General features: G+C 55.8%; 1 protein-coding gene across 6 annotated transcripts in view; it reads right to left on the reverse strand.

The window, feature by feature from the left end:
• Positions 1–1,054: 1,054 nt before the first annotated feature.
• The window catches only part of SIK3 (SIK family kinase 3), a 68,348-nt gene continuing 49,280 nt past the window's right edge, over positions 1,055–20,122 (reverse strand). For 3 of the 6 annotated variants that reach the window (XM_084301604.1, XM_084301603.1, XM_084301600.1), the window contains exons 13-25: positions 19,887–20,042; positions 19,228–19,298; positions 15,460–15,603; positions 12,206–12,356; positions 11,341–11,466; positions 10,952–11,037; positions 10,138–10,247; positions 9,266–9,623; positions 8,075–8,958; positions 4,577–4,740; positions 3,688–3,820; positions 3,429–3,596; positions 1,055–3,039 (exon numbers count right to left, since the gene is read on the reverse strand). In XM_084301604.1, coding sequence (XP_084157730.1) covers positions 3,439–3,596; positions 3,688–3,820; positions 4,577–4,740; positions 8,075–8,958; positions 9,266–9,623; positions 10,138–10,247; positions 10,952–11,037; positions 11,341–11,466; positions 12,206–12,356; positions 15,460–15,603; positions 19,228–19,298; positions 19,887–20,042 — 2,541 coding nt within the window. In that variant the 3' untranslated portion in view covers positions 1,055–3,039; positions 3,429–3,438. Of the gene's footprint in view, positions 3,040–3,428; positions 3,597–3,687; positions 3,821–4,576; positions 4,741–8,074; positions 8,959–9,265; positions 9,624–10,137; positions 10,248–10,951; positions 11,038–11,340; positions 11,467–12,205; positions 12,357–15,459; positions 15,604–19,227; positions 19,299–19,886; positions 20,043–20,122 lie in introns of those variants that run through there. The other 3 variants (XM_084301602.1, XM_084301601.1, XM_084301605.1) reach the window with 2 other exon arrangements.

The raw sequence follows: 20,122 nt of genomic DNA on the forward strand, positions 1-20,122 counted from the left end.
CCCAGACAGTGCTGCGGAGGAGCACCGGGCACCAGGAGGGGCTGCTCGATGCCACGGGGGAGCTGCCCATGGGGGAGCGATGCTCCCTGCTCTGGGGCACCACGGGCTCCACAGCCCCAAACCCAGCCCAGTGGTCGGGCACCGCATCCCTGTCCCTGTCCCCATCCCCTGTGGCACCCTGGCAGCCCCCCTGCCCGCTGCTCCCCTCCCCTGCCCACAGCTTCCCCTTGCCCCAGGGGAAGCCTGGTTTGGGAAGGAGGCTCCTGGCACCGTCTTTGACCCCCAGGGGGATGCAGCGGGGTGCAGCACACGCAGGGGGCCAACGCCACATCCTGGTGGAGCGCTCCCACCCTGTAGGGTCTGGGGGCAGCCTGGGGATCAGGATGGGCACCTCGAGGCACAACTGGGGGGCAAAGAAAGCAGCAGTGATGGCAGCACCACGACAAGCTGCTGGCCAGGAGCTGGCGAAGCCGAGGTGAACGGCACCCGAGGGAGGGAAGCGCTGCAGAGGGGGCCTGGCTGCCCGCGGGCGCTGGGGAAGCGCAGCCGGGGGGCTCTGGGCTCGGTGTGGGTTGGTGCTGCCGGCTCCAGCTCTGCTCCTGGAGCCCCCTCCCCGGGCAGGGCCCCGCAGCGAAGCCCCCGTGGCCGTCAGCGCGCAGGAATCATCCGCAGGATGAGTCAGCCGGGGCGCAGCGCCGCTCGGCACCTTCGCAGGAGGCCCTATCGCTGCAGTGGGGGCAGGGAGATAAGCCAAGGATTTCAGGAAAACAGCTCCAACACCGGCTGCGGCTGCGCCTCCGCCATGTCCCGGCACCCCTACGGCCCCCGCGACCCCCACCAGGAGGGCGCAGGCGAGGCTGGGAGCGAGGCAGCCCCGAAATCCCGGGGCACCGCACGGGGCCACGTGCGCCCCACGCCTGCCCCGAGCGTGGCCGCAGGAGGGGACAGCGGTGCCACCCCCGCCAGCCTTCGCCCCCGGCGCCCCCAGAGCCCCCGGCTGTCCCCCGCCTCCACCCCCCGGCGTTGAGCAACAAGGCAAACAAGAGAGCGGGGGAAGATCATCATCATGGTTTTATTTGTCATGATCCCACTGTCCAACTAATCGACTAGTTGCAAGTGACCCACAAAAAAAATGGACTGAAGGTTTACCGAAACTTGGGTTTTTTGTTTTTTTGTTGTTTTTTTTTTTTTTTTTTTAGTCCAACATAAATGAGGAAGAAAAATACTTCTGACATTTCCAAAAAACAGAAATAATAGCAAAGTATATTAATATACATTCAACATATACTGCGCGTATTGATTACTACAATACAAAGCAATGATAAAAAAAAAAAAAGTGTGATACTGCGAAATGGCACGGTTAAGCGAGTCCCTGCTTTTTTTTTTGGATGCTTACTGTAGGGTGGCTGTCAACTCTCCCAGAAATACAGTGTCATGTAAACAAAAGGAAAACAAACCAAAGGTACAGAGCGAAAGGCTTTCAGTGTTTCCTGGCGTCTTCCCGCTGAAGCCCGGCGAGCCCTGCCCGGCTCCCTGCGCCCCCGGCCCGCTCAGGGCCCCCTTCACCAGCTGGGGAAATAAATGCAGCAGGGCAGCCACGGCCCCGAGCAGCTCGAGGGTGCCAGCAGCAACGCTGGCCGGGGAGATGCTGCTTGGCAGCAGCCGAGATTTTTCCTCCTTTCTGGTTTTCTGGGCCGCAGCTCCGTTTACAGCATTATTTTCCTGGGGACAGGGTGGGGAGGGGGTGGGAAGAGGCCTTGGTAGCAATAGCGAATTAACCTCTGCCACGCTGGTTTCACACTTCCTTCTGTGCAAATTCAGGAGGGCTGGGTCGATTTTTCCTTTTTTTTTTTTTTTTTTTCTTTAAAAAAAAAAAGATTCCCAAAGTGTCAATAAGAGGAATTTCAGCTGTAGCTCGTGAAGTCCCGAAGGCAATGATGACACCAGGCGCTCCCCGAGCCCCGGGTTTGCTTCCTCTCAGTCAAGGAAAGGATGGAAAGGACAAAGAAGAGACCTACGCATGTCTGAACTGTATAAAGGAGAATACCACTTTCGCCACTGGCACGAGAGAGAAAACCAGTCACAATTACAAAGTCATTAAAAGAAATAAAATACTTTGAACAAAAGGTGCAAGTCACAATTCATATAGAACAGAATCTAGTTAAAAATTTCTCTCAAACAGAAATTCCTTTTGCCTTTTATTAATAACAATAATAATAAAACAACATTTACCAAAAAACAATTCCTACATGATCAGGAGGAAAAGCTAAGAAAACAAAGAAAAAAAAAATCTGTCTTCCCTACATTAAGCCAGGAGAAAAAAAACAAACAAACAAAACAACAACAAAAAAGTTGTATGCGGATTTGAAAAGAAAAGGTTAAAAAGGGGGAGGGTGGGGGAAGAAGCGATCCTTTCAGCACGATGACAAAATGAAGTAAGAACAAAAGCAGACGAAGATGAGACGAGAAGCGTATTGCACCAGGGGTAGGTGCGGGGCCCCCTCCTTCTGCCCCCGCTCCCAGGCTGGGGGCCCGCCGGGTCCCTCCCCAGTGCAAAGGATTCGGGAGGGAAGGGCAGCTCGGCCTCCTGGGGACGGCTCCGGGGCTGTGATGGCTCAAGCACAGCGCTGAGCTCAGCTTCCATCCCCACCTGCTCCTGCCCCGCGCGCCGGGGGGCACCGGGGGGCACCGGGGGGCACTGGGGGGCAGCGGTCCCTCTGCTCCTGGACCCGAGCAGCCCCGCGGCCCTGCCCGGGCAGTAAAAGCCCTCCAAAACCAGACTCAGTGCTCAGGCTCCGTGAATCCTCTGCTGACGTGTAGGACTCGGGTTCTCCGGTTATTTCGGTGATAGCTGGAGTTACAGGCAAACATGGCAAAAAATTAAAGAAACCAAAGGAACAACACACTGGATGAACTGATTATGAGGAAAGGGGCCATGGTATTCCAGTTAGTCAGAAATACTACGGCAATTTGGCGCAATGCTGCTAGATACTGTTGGTTTAAAATGGACCTTTTTCATTTCAAAGCTGTACAGAAAACCTGCAACAGAGAGAGAAAGCAGAGAGGCGTTAGGGGATAGCACAGGATGGCAATCCTGCTCCCACAGCCCCTCACCATGTTCACAGTCCAGCCCCACAGGCCATGCCATGCCCAGATGGAGCCACTGCCAGGAAAACGTGGCACAGATGTGTGACAGCAAGTGGCTGGAGGAGGGCAGGAGGGCACCTTCCCTGACAGGCAGAGGGGACAGCAGACAGCCACAGAGCGCAGAAGCTCAGCGTTGTCTCTTCTCCAGCCTTGCACCAACAGCGGAGCAAAGGCACAGGGAAGGAGACACACGTGGCAGCCTGGCCAGCATCACTTTGGGGCTGCCACACAGGCGAGCCTGGGCGTGCAGCTGGAGGGAGAGGGAGGGCGCGGATACTCACTCCCTCCTCGTTACACCCCTGCCTGCTCCATCCCGAAGGGCACCTCAGGGTGCTTGTAACTCAGTAGGACGTCCGTAATACATGTCGACGGGTAACAGGAGGTGTTTAGATGCTGGTTGCCATCACCTAGGTTGGGATGCTCTTGACCTTCCAAACCCTCTCCGCATTCTGTAAGACCAAAGACCAACATCAGGGCTTGCACTACGGCGTTACAGCCTCTGCAGGAAGCCCACCCAGATCGCTGCCCCCACGTCCTTACCCTCGCTCTCCCTGTCCCGCAGCTGCTGGCTGGCCATGAGCGACGACTGGCTGAGGACGGCATCAGACATCCGAGCAGAGCTGAGTGCTTTTCCTGCCATTAAGCTCATTCCAGGCAAGTTGTCTAACTGCACCTGCGGAGACACCAGTGCACGGGTCAAAGGGGGAGCAGACCCAGCCACCTGCTGCGCCCCCGGCTATCCCCAACGGGCTGCCCAGGGAGCTCCTGCAAGCCTTCAGTGATGGCTGCTGGGAAGAAGGAAAAGCAGACATCGGGGACAGCAGAGGTGTGGCTGATGCCACCTCAACACCTGGGAGCGGACGGGGTGATCGGGCTGAGCTCCTGCATGTGAGTAATGAGGGGAGAGCCCTGCTGCCTCGTAGCAGGAGGAAACCGTGGCAAGGAACACGCCAAGATGTGAGTATGACTGTTCTCAGAGATTCAAAACATGGGAAGCAGAGCAGCTGCTCTTTGTTCCTGGTCAAGGTCTGGGCTGTAACAGCCAGGTCATTTAGCAGCACTGCAGAACTGAAAGCTGGGCTTGGGGCTTCTGTAATCCTCTGCAGCCAGAGTCAAGCCTGGGGCAGCCCAAATGGCTTCACCAGGAACAGCTCGGAGGAAAAAGAAGAGGTGCCATACTAGAGCAGCCAGCTCTGGGCAAATCACACGAGCGCAGCAGTACTTCCCATGCTGGTCTCTGCTAAAACACTTTCAGTAGTAGCACACGGATGTGCTGACTGAGGCCTCTCAACAGCAATTCACTCTTAGCAGCCCCGCGGAGCAGGGGGCTGTCCTTCCTCTGTGAAGCTATCATGCCCACAATCCGCACAAATTGAGGGACCTCTGCGCTGCCTCTGGCTCTGCTGGGCTCAGGCCTCTTCGGACTTACGTAGGCGTCGTCGCTGTTCTGGATGGTGTGATGTCTCTGCAGGGTCCTGGGCCGCGGGTGCTCGCCGGCCGCGGGTCGCGCCGGGTAGCCCAGCCCGTTGTGGTCAGGCACCTGCATCGCTTGGCCGGGGGAGCTCCTGTCCATGCAGTTCCCTACGATAGACTCTTGAAAACCAGACAAGACAGAAAAAGGAGAGGTTACTGCAAGGAACTGGCAGCTCCCGGTGACACGTGACGCTGTGAGGCCGCGGGTCTGTGCCCTGACGGCACGAACAAACATTGCTGCAGAGCAGCGTGCTGCCCGCCAGGTGGAAGGGATCGCTGGCTGCTCTCACACGTGGGGCAGCATCTCCCCGAGGTGGCAGGCAGGCAGGCAGGCCTCTCCCTCCGCCGCACAGCGTGCCCCAGCTGCCTCCCCCTTGGACCCGAGCACATCCTGCACCCTGCTCCGTGCGCTGCTTGTATTACACAAGAGAAGAGGGAGAAGGGTCTCCAACACAGGATGTTCTAGCAGGGCCCCTTGGCAATTGTATGCAACAGATCTGGCTGGAAGAGTTGCCAGGATACTAGCTTTTATCAGATGACTTCTCCCTGCCCTCCTACAATCTGGCTGTAGGAGTACAAGAGTGTTCTGCCTGGCAAAGTCCATCTGCACCGCAAGCTCTTATGACCGAGGGTAAAGGCTACATTCCTATCAAGCAAAACCTATCGTCATCAAGTACATGATGTTTTGAATAAAGTCCTGAGGTATGGAGGAGCCTATCGTTGGCTCTGATGCATGTAAACAGCTCTCTCTTGGTGAGGAGCCCTGCCGAGCACAAACATGCGGACGTGGCCGCGAGCACTGGGGAGCTGCCCTGAAGTGACACCCCGCAGGTAGGTTCCCAGAGAGTCACCGGGTTTTACGGGCCTTGCTCAGCAGGAAGCCATCCCTGCACGACAATTCCTGGCTGGGAGATGCGAGAAGTGCTCTCTCTGCAAAGACTCGTCCCTAAAATTACCAAAATCCCAACCAGACTTGGTCACAGCCGTACTCTGCCACCCGGGCTCTCCGCGCTGCTCCCAGGCACTTGGCCACACCAGCTCGCCCTCTCCAGCATCCTTCCCTTCCCTTCCCTTCCCTTCCCTTCCCTGCACGCAGACACTCGGGGCTGCCAGCACCACGTCCGTCCGGCAGCCAGGGAGGGACGCAGCTGGCCTCCTCTCCTTTGCACAACCAGGGGGTTAAGCCTGGTTAACACTCAGCCTTCCCGGAAAAGACAAGAAGGAAAACATGAGGTAACACCGAGCTGGCAGAGCCGTGCCACCCACGCACCGCTCGCGCCGCTCTTCCAACTGTGGGAACGGCCGTGCAGGCAGGCAGGCGCCAGCAGCCCGCTGCTGCTCCTGCATCAACCACGCTGGGCCCAGCAGCGAGCCCTGGGGGGGCACAGGGGAAGGCCCCTCGGCCAGGCTCCGTGCCCAAACGGGGCCCCGACCCACAACAGCCCCACACCGGCGGTCCCCAGCGCAGCGGCACCTCTGGGGACACGGCCGCTCAGGCAGCAGAGGTGGGGAGCCCTAAATTCGGGCTCCTTTTCTCACCCCGCTGCCATTCCAGCAGCCTGAGCCCGCAGCCAGAAAGCCTTTTCTCCTCGCCCCCCAGCCAGGCAGGCTTTGTGTCCCCGCAGCATGTGATGCTGGCACCATGCGGGGCCACCGCCGCCAGCTGGGGGGAAGGCAGGGTTCCCACGGCAGGAGGCTCAGCAGGCCTGGCAGAGCTGCTCAGCCACGGTCGGGTCACATCCTGGGTGCAGATTGGGTTGAAGCTGCCCTCAGGATGTGACCAGGCACGATCCCAGCCACCACCTACAGCCGATGCGGGGGGCGAGCATCTCCCACCCGTCAGCACCCGTGCGCGGCACTCGGTAACCCCCGGCTGCAGCACACACCAGTGGGTGACACCGTTATGGGTGCTTACAGGGAGATTTATAGGATTTGGTGTAGGTAAGGGTGCCCAGGCCGCTCGGATGCCCGCTCCGTTGGGAGCCGAAGCAGCACAGGCCGGATTCCAAGTGGGTTATGGGAGCCCGGAGGAAGGCGCTCCGCAAAGCTGCGTCTCCGAGCATGGTTTACTACACGAGCCCTCCAAACAGCCCCTGTCAGAAGTGCTTACACAACACTATTTGTAAACATTTACTTGCTTTTACTCATTTACAAAGTCTTGTAGTCTAAAGTCCTTTTCCCTTGTGTAACCCGTTTTAGCACCATCAGTACCGGGGCAGAGATTTAGCCCTGACTTCCCCAGCCCCTCTCGTTTCACACGTTGCAGTCCCACGACATTATGATGTAAACTCAAGATTGGGTCCAAAACACACCGCCGAGCTTCCACCCTCCGCTTAACCTGGGGCGATTCCTCCCTTCTGTGCTTCAAGCACCGCAGGGAAAGCGAGGTCTGAGAGAAAACACCCCGGTAACACGATGTGGGAAGGCTTCAGAAGAGCCGTGCGCCCCCCCAGGCCGAGGGCTTGGCATGCCCGCGCTGCCCTCGGCGCCGCTCTGTTCCAACCCAGTACTTTCCCAACAAACCCATGCTGTGTCCCCAAACAAAACGCTGCCTCCTGTGCCCAGGACACAGCTCCTCTGCAATAGGGCTCCCTGTGCCAAGGGCGAGCTGATGGCTTCAGACCAGCACAACTCAGTCCTGCAGTGAATGCCGATGCACCCCGCTCGGCCTGGAAAGCCTCCCTTCAAAGCCCTTTGAGCTAAGGGGCAGGATTTTGTTTTTCCTACAGAAAAGGCCTGCGATTGCAGCCCAGGTTTTCTCTTACAGCACATCGCTGCCAATGCAGCCACCAAGGAGCAAGGGCACAGCTGCTTCCAACTAGGAGGAAAGGTCTCCACGCACAAACAGCAAGTTTAAGCTCCCTTTCCTCGGCACCATCCCCTCGAGCTCCAGCCTTGCTGCTTCCTGACGGCCCGGAGCAGTTGGTGCAAGGCACATTAGCAGCAAGCCATTCATCACAGCTCTTGGGGAGCTTGTTTATGGAAGCTTGAGCAGTGCCTGGGCTCAGGGGTCTGCTCAGAAGGACTGCACCCCACTGCAGCTCCAGCTGTACCAGTAACCAGAAGGAACTGAACTTCTGGGCACTTGTTTACGCAGGGTGGGGAACATCACCACGAACACAGCAGTCAGCAGATCACAGCATCTCTTCGGAGACCTATCTCTTTGGTATCCTGAGACCTGGCCTTTATCTGCCTGCCAAAGTAGGTCAAATTCCAACGAGAAGAATCTGGTTGAGTTCCCTTCTTATTTAATGCTGTTTATTAGAGAGACTATGCCTGCAATCTACCGATGGCCACAGAAGCCAGAAAGAATCTAGGTAATTCTGTGCTATGCAAAATATGTCACGAAAGCCTTGCTGCCCCGGGTAGGGGTGGTGTTCTCTGGCAGAAACACCAGCAGTACGCGGCCAACACGGAAAAGCATTTCATCCACACCAGCAGCACTCAGCCTTACCTCTGCTGGGCACCTTATTCCTACTGAATCCAGCAGCGGGCTGATGTCTGTATTGATGTGTCCCCAGCTCCTGCGCGTGATTAGCAGTTCCTAGCAAAGATTCTGGGTCCCCGTGCCCTCCTGCATTTACAAGCAGAGGGGTCTCGTGGCAACCTTTGGTCAATGTGTTTGAATTCTTACTGTCTGGAAAGCTGTCCCTGGCGCCCTCACACGCGCAGTCCTCCTCCATGCTCTCGGAGTGGAACAGGGCTGGCTGGTGTACGTATCCGTGTGGCGGCACGGACGCAGGGACCTGCTGGATACATTCTTGCGCCCTGATTTTTAAGAGGTGCTGGGGGCTGTTCTGCGCGTGGTACGTGTCAGCACTCTGGTAAGGCAAAGACAAGGACTGACGCTCCGACAGGCTCTGTCCCATGCTGGTGCCCATGTTGCCAGCATCCCCTTGACTCATGTGCCTGAACAACTCTTGAAATTCTTGCTGCTGCTGCTGCTGCTGCTGCTGCTGCCGCCGCTTGATGAGCTGTGCAAATTCTGCCTGGGGCAGCCGCATGTCCGTGTGCCCCGTGAGCGAGTGCCGGGGAGAAAGCAGTCCCTGGAGGATGTGCGGTACCTGCTGGTGTCGGCTGTAGTCGGGAGGTGTCGGGGACAACAGTGCTTGCTGTAGTGCCGATGCGGTGTAGTGCTGCTGTTGCTGATGTGCATTTTGAGGGAAATTGGGATACTGGTCGAGCTGCGGGACTTTCAGAGCTTGCTGAGCTGGAGGAAACCCAACTCCTCCTGATGGGCTGTAGTTACTGGGGGAAACACGAGGCTGCTCCGGGAACAGGTGGGGGTGTAAGTGCACCTGGTCGTAGTTGGCAGGGGAATACCTGTTCACGTTCAGACTGCAAGGAAGACAACAGAACAAGTGACTGTACTGCGGCAGCTCCGGCTGAACGAGGCACACGGGGCTGTTTTCTGTGTTTCTGCCACACACACGGCCCCCTGAGCCCCCACCCTGAAAAAGGAGCTGCTGCTGGTGGCAGGGAGCCAGCCTCATCCCCAGAACAAGCGCAGCACAGCCCGGAGCTGCTGCAGAACCCCCATCTCCACGTGATGCACGGCAGCTCTGCCTGGCACCCATCCCCACCGCAGCTCCCCAAAGCTCGGGGAGCGGTGCCGGGCGCGCAGGGTGCCCGGTGGTGGCCTCACCTGTGCGACTCGGCGCTGTCGGCGCTGAGCTGCTTGGAGAGCTGCCTGTGGCCGTAGGTGAGGGAGGCCATCAGGTTGGCACGGTGCTGCATCTGCATCTGGTTGGCGCTGGGGCTGATGGCCATGCCCCGCGCGTGGGAGGACATGCCCTGGCCGGCCACCGAGGCGCCTTGCAGGAGGTTGTTGCTGACCATGTCACCGGGCTCCTGCACTTGGATGGTGACCTGCTGAGGCTGCGACTGCTGCTGCAGGCCCAGGCACGTCAGCCCCATGGTTGGGGGGGGGGAACAGTTACCAGACTGCGGGAAGATTGTGTTGTGGGACGGCATCCCTTGGAACTGGGACTGGGAGGCTGCACCTGCGAGGAACAAAGACTCAGCACCTGCGGCGAGGCTCGGGAGAGAGGAGCTGCTGCTCTCTGGGGCGTGCTGAGAGCCCCAGCATGGCTGCAGGTGGCGAGGGGAGAGCTGCTCCTCGCTCCTGTATCGCTGCACCAGGGGGCAAAAGTCAGGGCTAGAGGCCCTCGCACAGAAAGGGAAACAAAGCGGAGCTGACAGCGATTTGCATAAAGCCAGGAATATCAGCCCTGCCTCCCCACCCCCAGGAGCGATAAGTAAGGATCTCATGACAAGAAACGTATCAACACATTCCAGCTGGCAGATCCTTGCGAGCTCTCGATAACACCAGCCCCTTGCTGCCAGATGGAGAATCTTTTACATCATCAGCAAACCGCAAGGGCTGGAGCGCAGAGGGCCCGCAGCCCCCAGCACCCACACGCGCTGTTTTCCCCGGCGCTGCGCGAGGACCATACGCTTCTGCCAAGTGGCCCGCCCCGAGGTGTGCAGATGGCTCAGGAAACTGTCGGTGCTTACCGTGGGGCTGGAGCACGCTGCTGCTCACAGGAGGTGGGCTACTGTTTGGTTGCCTGAAGAGATGGTTATTAGGGTGGTTCGGGGGCGGGCTGGATGGCTGAATCCGTAACCTATGCAGGGAAACAAGTGCCTTTTCAGCATGCCTGCTCCTCATTAAGATGCCTTTTCAACTGGGAGAACTGACGCCAAATGCTACATCTCTGTTGTTTTAAATAAACACCATAAAGCCCGTGTTCGGGATCCCGAGCTCTCTGCAGCCTGCCTTCTATTTTGAAAGCCACCTAACTTGCCTAAGTCACAGAGGTAGCGAGCATAACCCAGTGGCTAGAACAAAAACCCCAGGGACAAGGACACTGCAAGCTCTCTTCCTGAGTCACTGCGGCCTGTGAGAAAGCTTTCCTTTCTCCTTCCCCAGAATCCTGCCTGCCTCATCCACAAGCCGGGTGATGCAGCCAAGGACTGTTACCTAACTGATAGCCTGAGAGGACTGAGAAGCGCAGAAGCAGCTCCGAGTAGAAAGCACGATAGAAATTGGCTCACTGAAGGGAATGTTTTCAAGCTGGTCAAAAGGCAGAGCTGTCAATCATTTGTTCAAAGCAGATCTGTGCCTTTGAATCACATTGCTCTACTTCCAGAGGTCCTTCAGACAGAATGCAGCAAGAAGGACCTAGCACATTCACCTGGGAACTGGCTCTGCCATGCTAATTTTACATGCTTCCAGCCTGGTCCTGGCCTCTAAGTGTGCTAGCTCACCCCTGGGCATGAGGTGGAGTAAATCCTATCCCCTGGAGCTTTACCAAAGCCATTTCTTTACCTCTGAAGCTGGTGAGTGAGCAGAGCCGGCTGGTTTTCACATTGAGCTTGCAAGGGTGGAGACGGCTGAGGTGGCCGGATACAGTCCTGAACCAGGCACCAGAAAACGAGAAGTGTTTGTGATCAATAACGGAGCAAGCAATACATTTAGGAAACGTAGACTGGTGGAGTAGGACACACCCATGTTCTCCAAACACTCCATCCCTGACTGCAGCTTTGGCTACCACAGCAGCTGAGTAAACATCGCTGCTGAACTCCTTCAGGCTTGCTTCTTACTCCAGCAAGCTGAGCCACCTACCCTCAATCCCACAGGGACCCGCTCCGTATTTATCTGCAGCCGTGCAGGAAGCCCAGCTAGGACATCAGAAGGGCTGCTCCAGGCTCTAGTACCTGAATCTGCTGATGAAGAATCTGATGGTGCTGCTCCTGCTGGTACAACATGTGCTGCTGCTGCGTCTTCTCCAGTGTCCTCTCATCCATGTGCCCCCCATACATCTTCTGAAGCTGCTCACACTCCTGCAACAAATGCAATAGAGCCTCCAAGTGACTTTTTGTGCATGGCAACAAGGCAGCGTGTTGTCTACATATCTGAAAAATCCAGTAAAAACCTGATCCATTTGACAGAATCGGGTGTGTAATAACATGGCTAGCTCCAGCCTCAGATAACAGAGAAACTGCACACGAGATCAAACTGGCACCCTCAAAATGCAAGCACATTCCCTCAAAAATGCAAGCATAAAGCTTTTATAACGATAACTTAAAGGTGAAAAGAGCATCTCACATTTCCACTGGGTTGCAAGGTGAAAGTCCTGTCCCAGTGCCAAATCCCACTGAAGCCATTGATAAGACACACACTGGCTGCAGAGGGAATACAATACAACGTACTCCAAGCTCAAGCAGTAGGAACTGCCCTTTGCCCAGACGTCCTGGAACAGCCCCAAAACTTTGCAGCCATAGGAAACATGGGAGAGCAGCAGACACAATCTGGCAGTGCTGATGGGACCCCAAGGGCTGGCAGAACAGCCCACGTACGGGCACAGCACCTGCATTGCTTCCCCCCAGAAAGAATGGGGTGGAAGCCCCCAGGGCTCACAGGTTGCAGCAGACATTTGGGAGGAGAAAGCTCCTCAGCTGGAAGGCTGCTGCATGTCCACAGCCACCAGCTGTAAAGACTTCACCTTGAGCTTCTTGAAGTCTGAGACAACAAGAAACCCTCGGAGATGCTCTTTGGAGGTCCTCCGCACCCCTCTTTTACCTGCTGAAGCTGTTTGATGCTGCTGTTATTGCCCATCTTCTCCAGGTGGGCTTTGAAAGCCTGGATGCTGGCAGCACCGTCAGAGAAGCGCCGAACCGGGGAGAAGCGTTCAGTGGGGAGGTGCAGAGTATTGGAGTCCTTGTAAATAGAACTGAACACATGGGGAAGTGGGTTAGTGATGCCAGATTTAAAAAAAAAAAACAAGCTCCGGTAGAGACATTTAATTTACACCAGCCACGCCAAGTTCTACCTGCCCACTCATCCAGAATAAATCATGTTTTAGATTAAGAAATAATGTGCTATCACCACCGTGAACGGGAAACGGGATCACCGAGTGTCCTCAGAGCCTGGGCAGGTAAATGTGTCTTAAGGGTTGGACATGGTTCAACCACCAGCCAGATCGGAGCTGGGCAGCATCTCGTCTACCCAAATACATCCATCCCTCAGACAGATAAAGTTTAGAGAAGCTATTCAGCATCCTAAACGCGTAAATTCACCTCTTCAGTAGTCACTTCTGGAGCTTCCCAGCTCATGAGGGCCCTGACTACCTCTCAGGGACTGCTGATGCTTGTGGACAACAGAAGAGGCCCGTGGAGAAGGGTTTCTCCTGCTCCCAGCCTGACGTGTCCCACAGCCACCGAGGAGGAAGGGGGCTGGCATCCACGCTCAGAGGTGCACTGGATTCAGAAAGAGGGCAAGACCATAAAGCTCTGCACAGAGGGTGAAGTCTTCCTAAGGCATCAGCCTGGCTGTCCCTTCACTCGCAGAGTCTCCTGGTTGCTTGGCCCTGTGCAGTCAGCACGGGCACCTTGAAGGGCAGGCACAGCCAGCATCAAGGCAGCGGTGCCAAGAATCGACACACGCCTTCTCTTCACCGTGAGATTTCTTCTTCGCCATAAGAGGGAGCCAGAATAGGATTTTTTTCGGGAGCTCATTTCTTCCACAGCTGGGGCTCCCCCTTATCAGAGTCGAGCACTAAGCTCCTGCCCTATCAAGGTGAAACTCGTATTATCATTAACAAGGCTAACTTCCCACACGTGTAAAAATGTGCCCTCTGACAAACAGAGGCGAGTTCCTCCGCCTGCCCTAATGGCTCCTGTGCAAATTCAACCTACAAAACTCATCCGTGTTCAGAGGCACGGGCTCTGACTGAAGCCCCTGGGTGAGGCCAGGGAGACGTGGCCCTTGCAGCACTCACACGTCCTGGCCCTAGACCCATCAGGAGCTCCTCTGCCTGCAGGTTGCTGCGATCTGGGGGGTGCGACCGCAGCCGGGGCAGTGCTGTAGCTGCTGTGAGTGAGTCCTGGCTCTGGGCTGAAGCCTGTTCCAAGAGGAAGGAGGATTTCTCCTGGAGAGGCTTCCCTCGTCAGAAGGTGACCGATGCTGGAGCGCCGCCAGCACGCTGGGCTCAGCTCCTGTCACTTGGCCTGGCTGAGCAGGACGTGCTTCGCTTTCTATAGATGACACACGACTTTGTTCCAAGGACAGAGCTGTGCCACCGCCTTTTGATGCTATCCCATCCATTATCCTAATCTGTTTGATCTTTTGTTGTAGCAGGGGAAAGCAGAAGCTACAGATAAAAGTGACACCGGGGTTCCCAAACACGCACAGCCAAGGCAGATCAATGCTGCCCACTGTACTTCAACTCTGCTTCCAGATCCTAAGTCGTCATGACCAAAACTGGTGCTGTGTATAAAGAAGATGGCTTAAAATACGTTAAGGGCTAAAATAAGCCCCAGCAGCTGTTCAATAGCCAAGGTCTATTTCTGTGAGGACAGGACTGCTAATGGTTTCTGGGCTGGGTGTCTCAGCCACGGCTGGGGGAGTCGCTTTGGGCCGTGGTCGGATGAAGTTTCCGTGTTTCTCAGGCGAAACGGGAGGCAGGCCTAGGGCACGTTACGACACCGAGGGTGGAATGAACAGATGCCACCCTGTTCGTGATGCAACCAGCCTCAGGCCTCCGAAGCCAGGAGGCAGAGGTGATACCAGCGTATTGACTGGGTAAGCGCGTTTCAGCAGTTTGTTAAAGCAAAACAAAAACCAGTTCCTGCAACGCGTGAGTGACCCAGCTTACCTTCACGGTTTGAAGCAATCCTTAAAGTAGGACACAGCATATTCTGCTTGTTTTGCAAGCTGCACTTCTCTTCCTATCAAGCTTTTCTGTGACCCTAGAAACCTTTCCCCCCACCTCCCGCTTTTTCCATCCCCCAAGCAGCTCTGGGGGAGTAACTCCAGTGCATGGAGGTGCTTATCTGGGTTGTCTGGAGTTCCAGCGTGGCACTGACACTGCCTCAGTCTGCTCAGAGTTCACCTGTCCCTGCTGATTACATCAGTGCTCAGCTCAGCAGGTATCTGGCTACAATAAAAAGCGCTTTGTCAAGCTTCCAGTGTGAGCTGGCTGAAGGATTTAGCGTGAGCACAAATCCAGCCTGGTAGGCAACTTGCTTTTTCGACAGGGAGACTAACGGGCAGCAAACTGCAGCTGGCACCGAGAGGTTCAGATGCGTGTTTTAAGCTCCCTCTGTGGCATTAGTGTCTCCGGTTTGCTGCTGTGCCAAGTATTCTGTGTCACATTAACACCTCTCCACCAGGAACGACCCACCCAAACATTTTGAGTGCGTTAGGATACAATCTGCAGCAGCTCCCTCCTTTCCATTGTGATTTTTCTTCCCTCCCAAGCTTCTTTTCCCCCCATCATTCCCATCAGGGGTTACAGATCAGAAATAAAATGGCTCTCCAGGAGCTTTGCAAAGAGACTTTGCAGTCTAAACACACAACTCTGGTGCAGAACAGTGAGGTTTTTAAGCCCTGGCATGGATGATTTTTGGTGCAGTCCTACCCCTGCATCTGACTCCAAAATATTCCATGGAACATCTGCTACCTACGGCTAACTTGACACCTACCAATACGACAGAGAAAAGCTCTCCTCTACCATGAATAGTTCACTCCCATCCCCTTCAGCGATGGCAGCCCTCCTGGCAAGTCATCTCCAGCCACAAATACGGGGCTGGAGGGGCAGAGCCAGCTGATTCCTGCCCCGGCACTGCCCGCATCCAGGGCACGGAGCCTGTGCCAGTGCAGAACTGCAACGTCCCCAGGGTGCTCAGACACCTGCCCTGGGGCCTGCTCCTTGTGCTTCTTCCTCCTCCTCGCCCCTCCCTGCCAAGCAGGACGTCCTCAGAGCTCCGTTCCCGGTGCCATCTGAGCAGGTTTCCTGGCGCAAAGCTGCCCGAACGGCCGGTGCCATTACTCACCGGTGCTGATCGGGTACCAGGTGTGGAGCCCAAGCCCGGGGTCGGAAGGACTGCTGTCCTAGCTGCCTCTGCAAGTCTGGAGGGATTTCAGCTGTAGGGTTGGTCATTGCCAGAGTGTGCCTTTTTGACCTATTTGCCAAGTATCTGCAACAAGCAGGAGCACATTTTATAAGAGACTGATGTGATGATACTCCAAAAACAGGGAGTGTTAGATAATCCGGAGTAAACGTGAAGGAAGAGCGCTTGCTGCAGTGCTCGGGACCGGCTGGGGGCTGCGTGATGCCCGGGGAGAAGCACGTTGTGGACACACTGCCCGTGCCTGTGGGATCACCAGGCCTGCAGGGCTCGGGGGACACCTGCAGCTTCAGCTGCTCGTGTGCTAACGCCAGCCTCGGAGGGAGAGAGCAGCCGCTCGCCTTTCCCAGCAGGAAAAGGGGAATGCTCGAGGGGAACGCTGGTTATTCCTTTGGGAATACCAAAATGACCAGCTGCTGCCAGCGTGGATTCACTCCGCTCCAGCAGGCCTGCCTACCGAGCCTCAGGGAAGTCTGTTCATGGAGCCAAGAGACTAAACCAAGAAAAACCTCACAAGACACGGCCGGAGAAGGGGCGCAGAGCAGAGCAGCCGCTCAGCACCCCCTTGCAGGCCGCCCTTTGCACTTCAGCCCTGACCCGTCACACCCTGCGCCCGGCGCTCCAGCCGAGGCCAGCTCAGCACAGCTCGGGAAGGGCGCGTAAGGGACACCCCAGCGGGGATTAAGGGTGAGCAGAGGCTGCCTCAGGAGCATGACAAAGTGCAGGGCTGAGCGGGGCCTGGTGCCCAGCCCGGTCGCAGGGCGCCATCTAGGCCCTGCTCCGCTCCCCGTGGAGCAGGAATCGCCCGGCGATGAGCGGGGGAAGAGCAGCGAGGGAAGCTGAGCAGCGACAGTTCCTTCTCCAGGCCACAGCCCGCGGTGAAAACCCTGGGCTTGCCTCTTGGCACCAGAGCCTGGAATCAGCAGGGTAAGCTGAGGTGCCCCCTGCTCTGGAAGGATCATCCTGCAGCTCCTCTCCAGCCCCTCTAGGAGCGGGGAGCACGCAGAGCAAATCCCACAGCCCCCGCTTCGGTGAGGGTGTGAGGAACGCTGCACAGCCCTGACAGCGCCTGCCTGAGCTCGTGGGGACCGGTGGCAACGATGCTCGGAGAGCTGGGGGCACGGGGCCAGGAAAGATAAGGGGTGAAGCACCCACGCAGGGTGCCCTGGCTTCTGCCGAGCGCCTGGGCAGCACGCTGCCCGCTCAAGGCCAGGCGGGACGGGATCAACGCCCGCTTCTGAACCCAGCTACTCCTGCTGCTGAGCCAGGGGCAACGCGGCAGCTGCGCTAACTGTGGCAAAGATCGCTGGGCCGGTGACACGCGGGATACCAAGAGGGGATCCTCGCCGGTTTGCAACCCTGCTGAGCTTCCTTGCAGCCGCACCTTCACCTTGCAAAGCAGAGAAGAACAGAAAGCATAGAGGTTGACTCCTCCAAAAGCAGCCTCTGCCAGCTACTGCCGCCACGGAAGCAGAAGGCAGCAAGTTAACAGGAGGAGGAGCGCTTAGCGTCGTGGTAACTTGCCAAAGTCTGTGCCATTAGCTGTTTAAGAATCATTTGATGCAGGCAGGGAAAGTTTCCCAAAGAGCTTTACAGTTGTGGTTTGCTAAGATCATTTTATTTCAGACCTCCAGGGAACAATCCAATCATGAGCTCTAACAGTGTTTCGGGTGGAAGAAAGTTTCCCAAAGCTCAAAGGAGATGTGGCTGTTCCCTGGAGCAGAGAAAAGAATACACGCTGCTTTCAAGGTCAGATTAAGAAGGGCAAAAATTGTTCGCTGGTGGCTGCACACAGAGTGTTCAGAGCGCTGTTCTGAGAAGCTAAATATTTGCATCCCTCCCCGATGTTATTGCTATTTACCCTTCTGCTCTGATGACTAGTTACGGGTTGCAACATAAGGGGGTGGAGAGCGAGTTAACACACAACCTGGATGGGGCTTTTGCTGGGCCATCTGGTGGAAGAACGTGTGGTCTGAGAGGACTAAGGACAGCACTGCTGAGAACAGCAGAGTGACCTGTGGGTCTCAGGAGACTGCCCTTCCGTGGGATCTGAACACCTCAGCGCCTCGCACCCTATAAAATGTGGGCTCTGATATTTTTCCAACTGAGCTAAGTTCTGAAACAAGACTGAAACCTGAGGTCTTAGAATAGGAGATGAGAAAATCTGGCCAGGTAAGATGTCCTGGTGCCACCCTGCCAAGAATCAGGCTCATTTATCTGATCTGAACATTCAAGACTGAACAGAACTGTCTACTGTGTGAGACGTTGTCAGTGGAGATAAAAGTTGCAATTTTTAGGTGGCACATCTGTGTACAGCTGCCAGCACAGAGAATCTTTGTTCCCGAGCCCTGCTGGGGAGGACAGTGCCCAGTTAGGGTGCAGAGCTGAAGGGTAACCGACCCCAGGCTGCACTATCCAGAGGTGCGTGCTCTTCACCTGCTCAGCTCTACGACTTGGCCTTATTTCTGTCCTCATGTTGCCGGGGGCAAGTGGATGAACAGCAGCTCATGAGGCTGGAAAACACTGAGAGTGAGCACAGAGATGAGGATGGCAAGGAACTAGAGTATAAGGCTATGCAGAAAATAAAAGACGTGCTCTGCTGCAGGGCTGCGGCAATTCCAAGGCGGGCTGGGAAGCACGTTCTCTCCCATGGACCAGCCTTGACTTCCTTCTGAGCTCTGGCAGGCAAAAGGAGTATCAGCACACATTCTGCACAATCCGTCACTGCACACACCCACTGTTCAAATCCCCGTGCTCTGAAGCACTGAAATGACAAGAGCTGGCAAAGGCTCTGGGATATGAGCTCTACCCACCCCAGAGCTTCTCTGCCTGCAACCAACCCCTCATCTGAATCCTTCTCCCAGGCATAGCCCCTGAAAAAATGTCTTACTTGAGGTGACGGCCTGTACAAACTCGGGGAAATCCAGAAAACTTGTCAAGGTTGAGGTAAGAAACAGCAGCACTCCACAACCAAACCCAACACATAGTGCACCAGCTGGTTAGGACAGAAGGAACTACACAAAAGCTACTGAGAAAATGTTAGCAAGGACATGGTTAGTGTTTTCATGGATTGAGAGAGTACAAGCACATTCTACCCACTTCCCAGTACGTGTCTGGAGCAGACAAGGAATAGAAGTTTCCAGCCTGATGTCTAATAATCCTTCTCTTATTGGAGCAGACTGTTTTAAGGCCTACAGCTAAAATTAGAAGCCCAGAGGTACCTACATTTCCAGCAAGCTCACTTTGTTTAAGGCATCAGAGTTGGATGTTTACTGCACGTCTTGATACAAAAGCTGCATTTACACCCAAGGCCACAGATGAGCCCTTCCTACCTCCATCACTCAGCAGGGAGGGGTGAATCACTTAGCACTCATTTTGCAGGTTAGTGTGGATTGCATGCTGGTGCACACTAAGCAGAGGAATTTAGCAGTTTCAGAGTTTCTAGAGAACATACTGCTTAAATAGCTCACAGAATTTCAGGGGAAATCCAGTTTTGTAAGCACCTAGTAGCATCAGAGGAGTAATTGCCTACAGTAATCAACACCCACAAGAACAAGAGAAGTGTTAAGCCTTTGCTGTAATCAACGCTGTTGCCTGTAATGAGGTTGCTCCTGTTTTAATTCAGCAGCACAACACCACAGGGCGAGCCTCTCCGAGGGTAATAAGGGCAAATGTTAGCAGACTGGGGGTTACCTCTGCACAGCTTCCTGATCCGGCTCCCCGTCGGAGCTCTCCTCGTCCACAGGAGTGACAGCTGGGACAGCCTGCGGAGAGAAGAGAAGCCATGGGCTCCAGAAGGCAGCCAGCGTGCTGCCATCCACACAGCCACCACCTGACCTTCCCCAACTGGCTTCTGGAGAACGATGTGCCAGCTCCTCGGCAGCACCAAGGGCACTCGGCCAGCAGCCCCTTCCCACCTTCCTTTCCCCACACATCACTGCCTGAGCAAGGCTGCTGCTTCTGGTGCTACCCGGAAAATTCATTGATCTGCACGCAACAAGGAAGACAGATTGTGCACTAACACCCAAGACTGACATTTTCATTTTCTATCAGCAAAAGAGCAGAAAAACAACTGGAGTAAGAAGTTCACAAATCCTCCATCAATTCCAATGAGGAAAATCACCCCAGCTCCTGGCTGCAGGACACCACAGAAACTCTCCTATAAGGGGACAGAGCACCCCACTGACTTCCAAGGGAGCCAAAGGGAGCACTGCCACGGCTGTGCTTCCATAGAGTGCCACAGCCCGAGCCTACTGACTGCTCTGCTGTGACCCGGAGGCTGTTATCTCTGCCTCCAGGAGAAGGCATTTTTAAACGCGCCACCAGTTCTGCTCTTTCCTGTGGCTACTTACTGGCGTCATAGTGACAAGTGGAGATGGCCCTCGAGGCCGTTTCAGCAGTTGCTGTGCGTGCAGCTGGATGTTAGCTCCGCCATCTGACGCTCTCCGCCCCAGAGGGCCCATGCCGTTCAGCAGCTGCAGGGTGGGGGGCTGCAGCAGGGACTGCTCCTGGGAAGCACACACAGCACAGTTAGCAACCCACCACCAGGTGTTTCCAGAACCCTGGCTTAAGGCCAAGGACTGGGATG

This window comes from Netta rufina (genome assembly GCF_964035555.1).
Source record: "Netta rufina genome assembly, chromosome: 25".
NCBI lineage: Eukaryota > Metazoa > Chordata > Aves > Anseriformes > Anatidae > Netta > Netta rufina.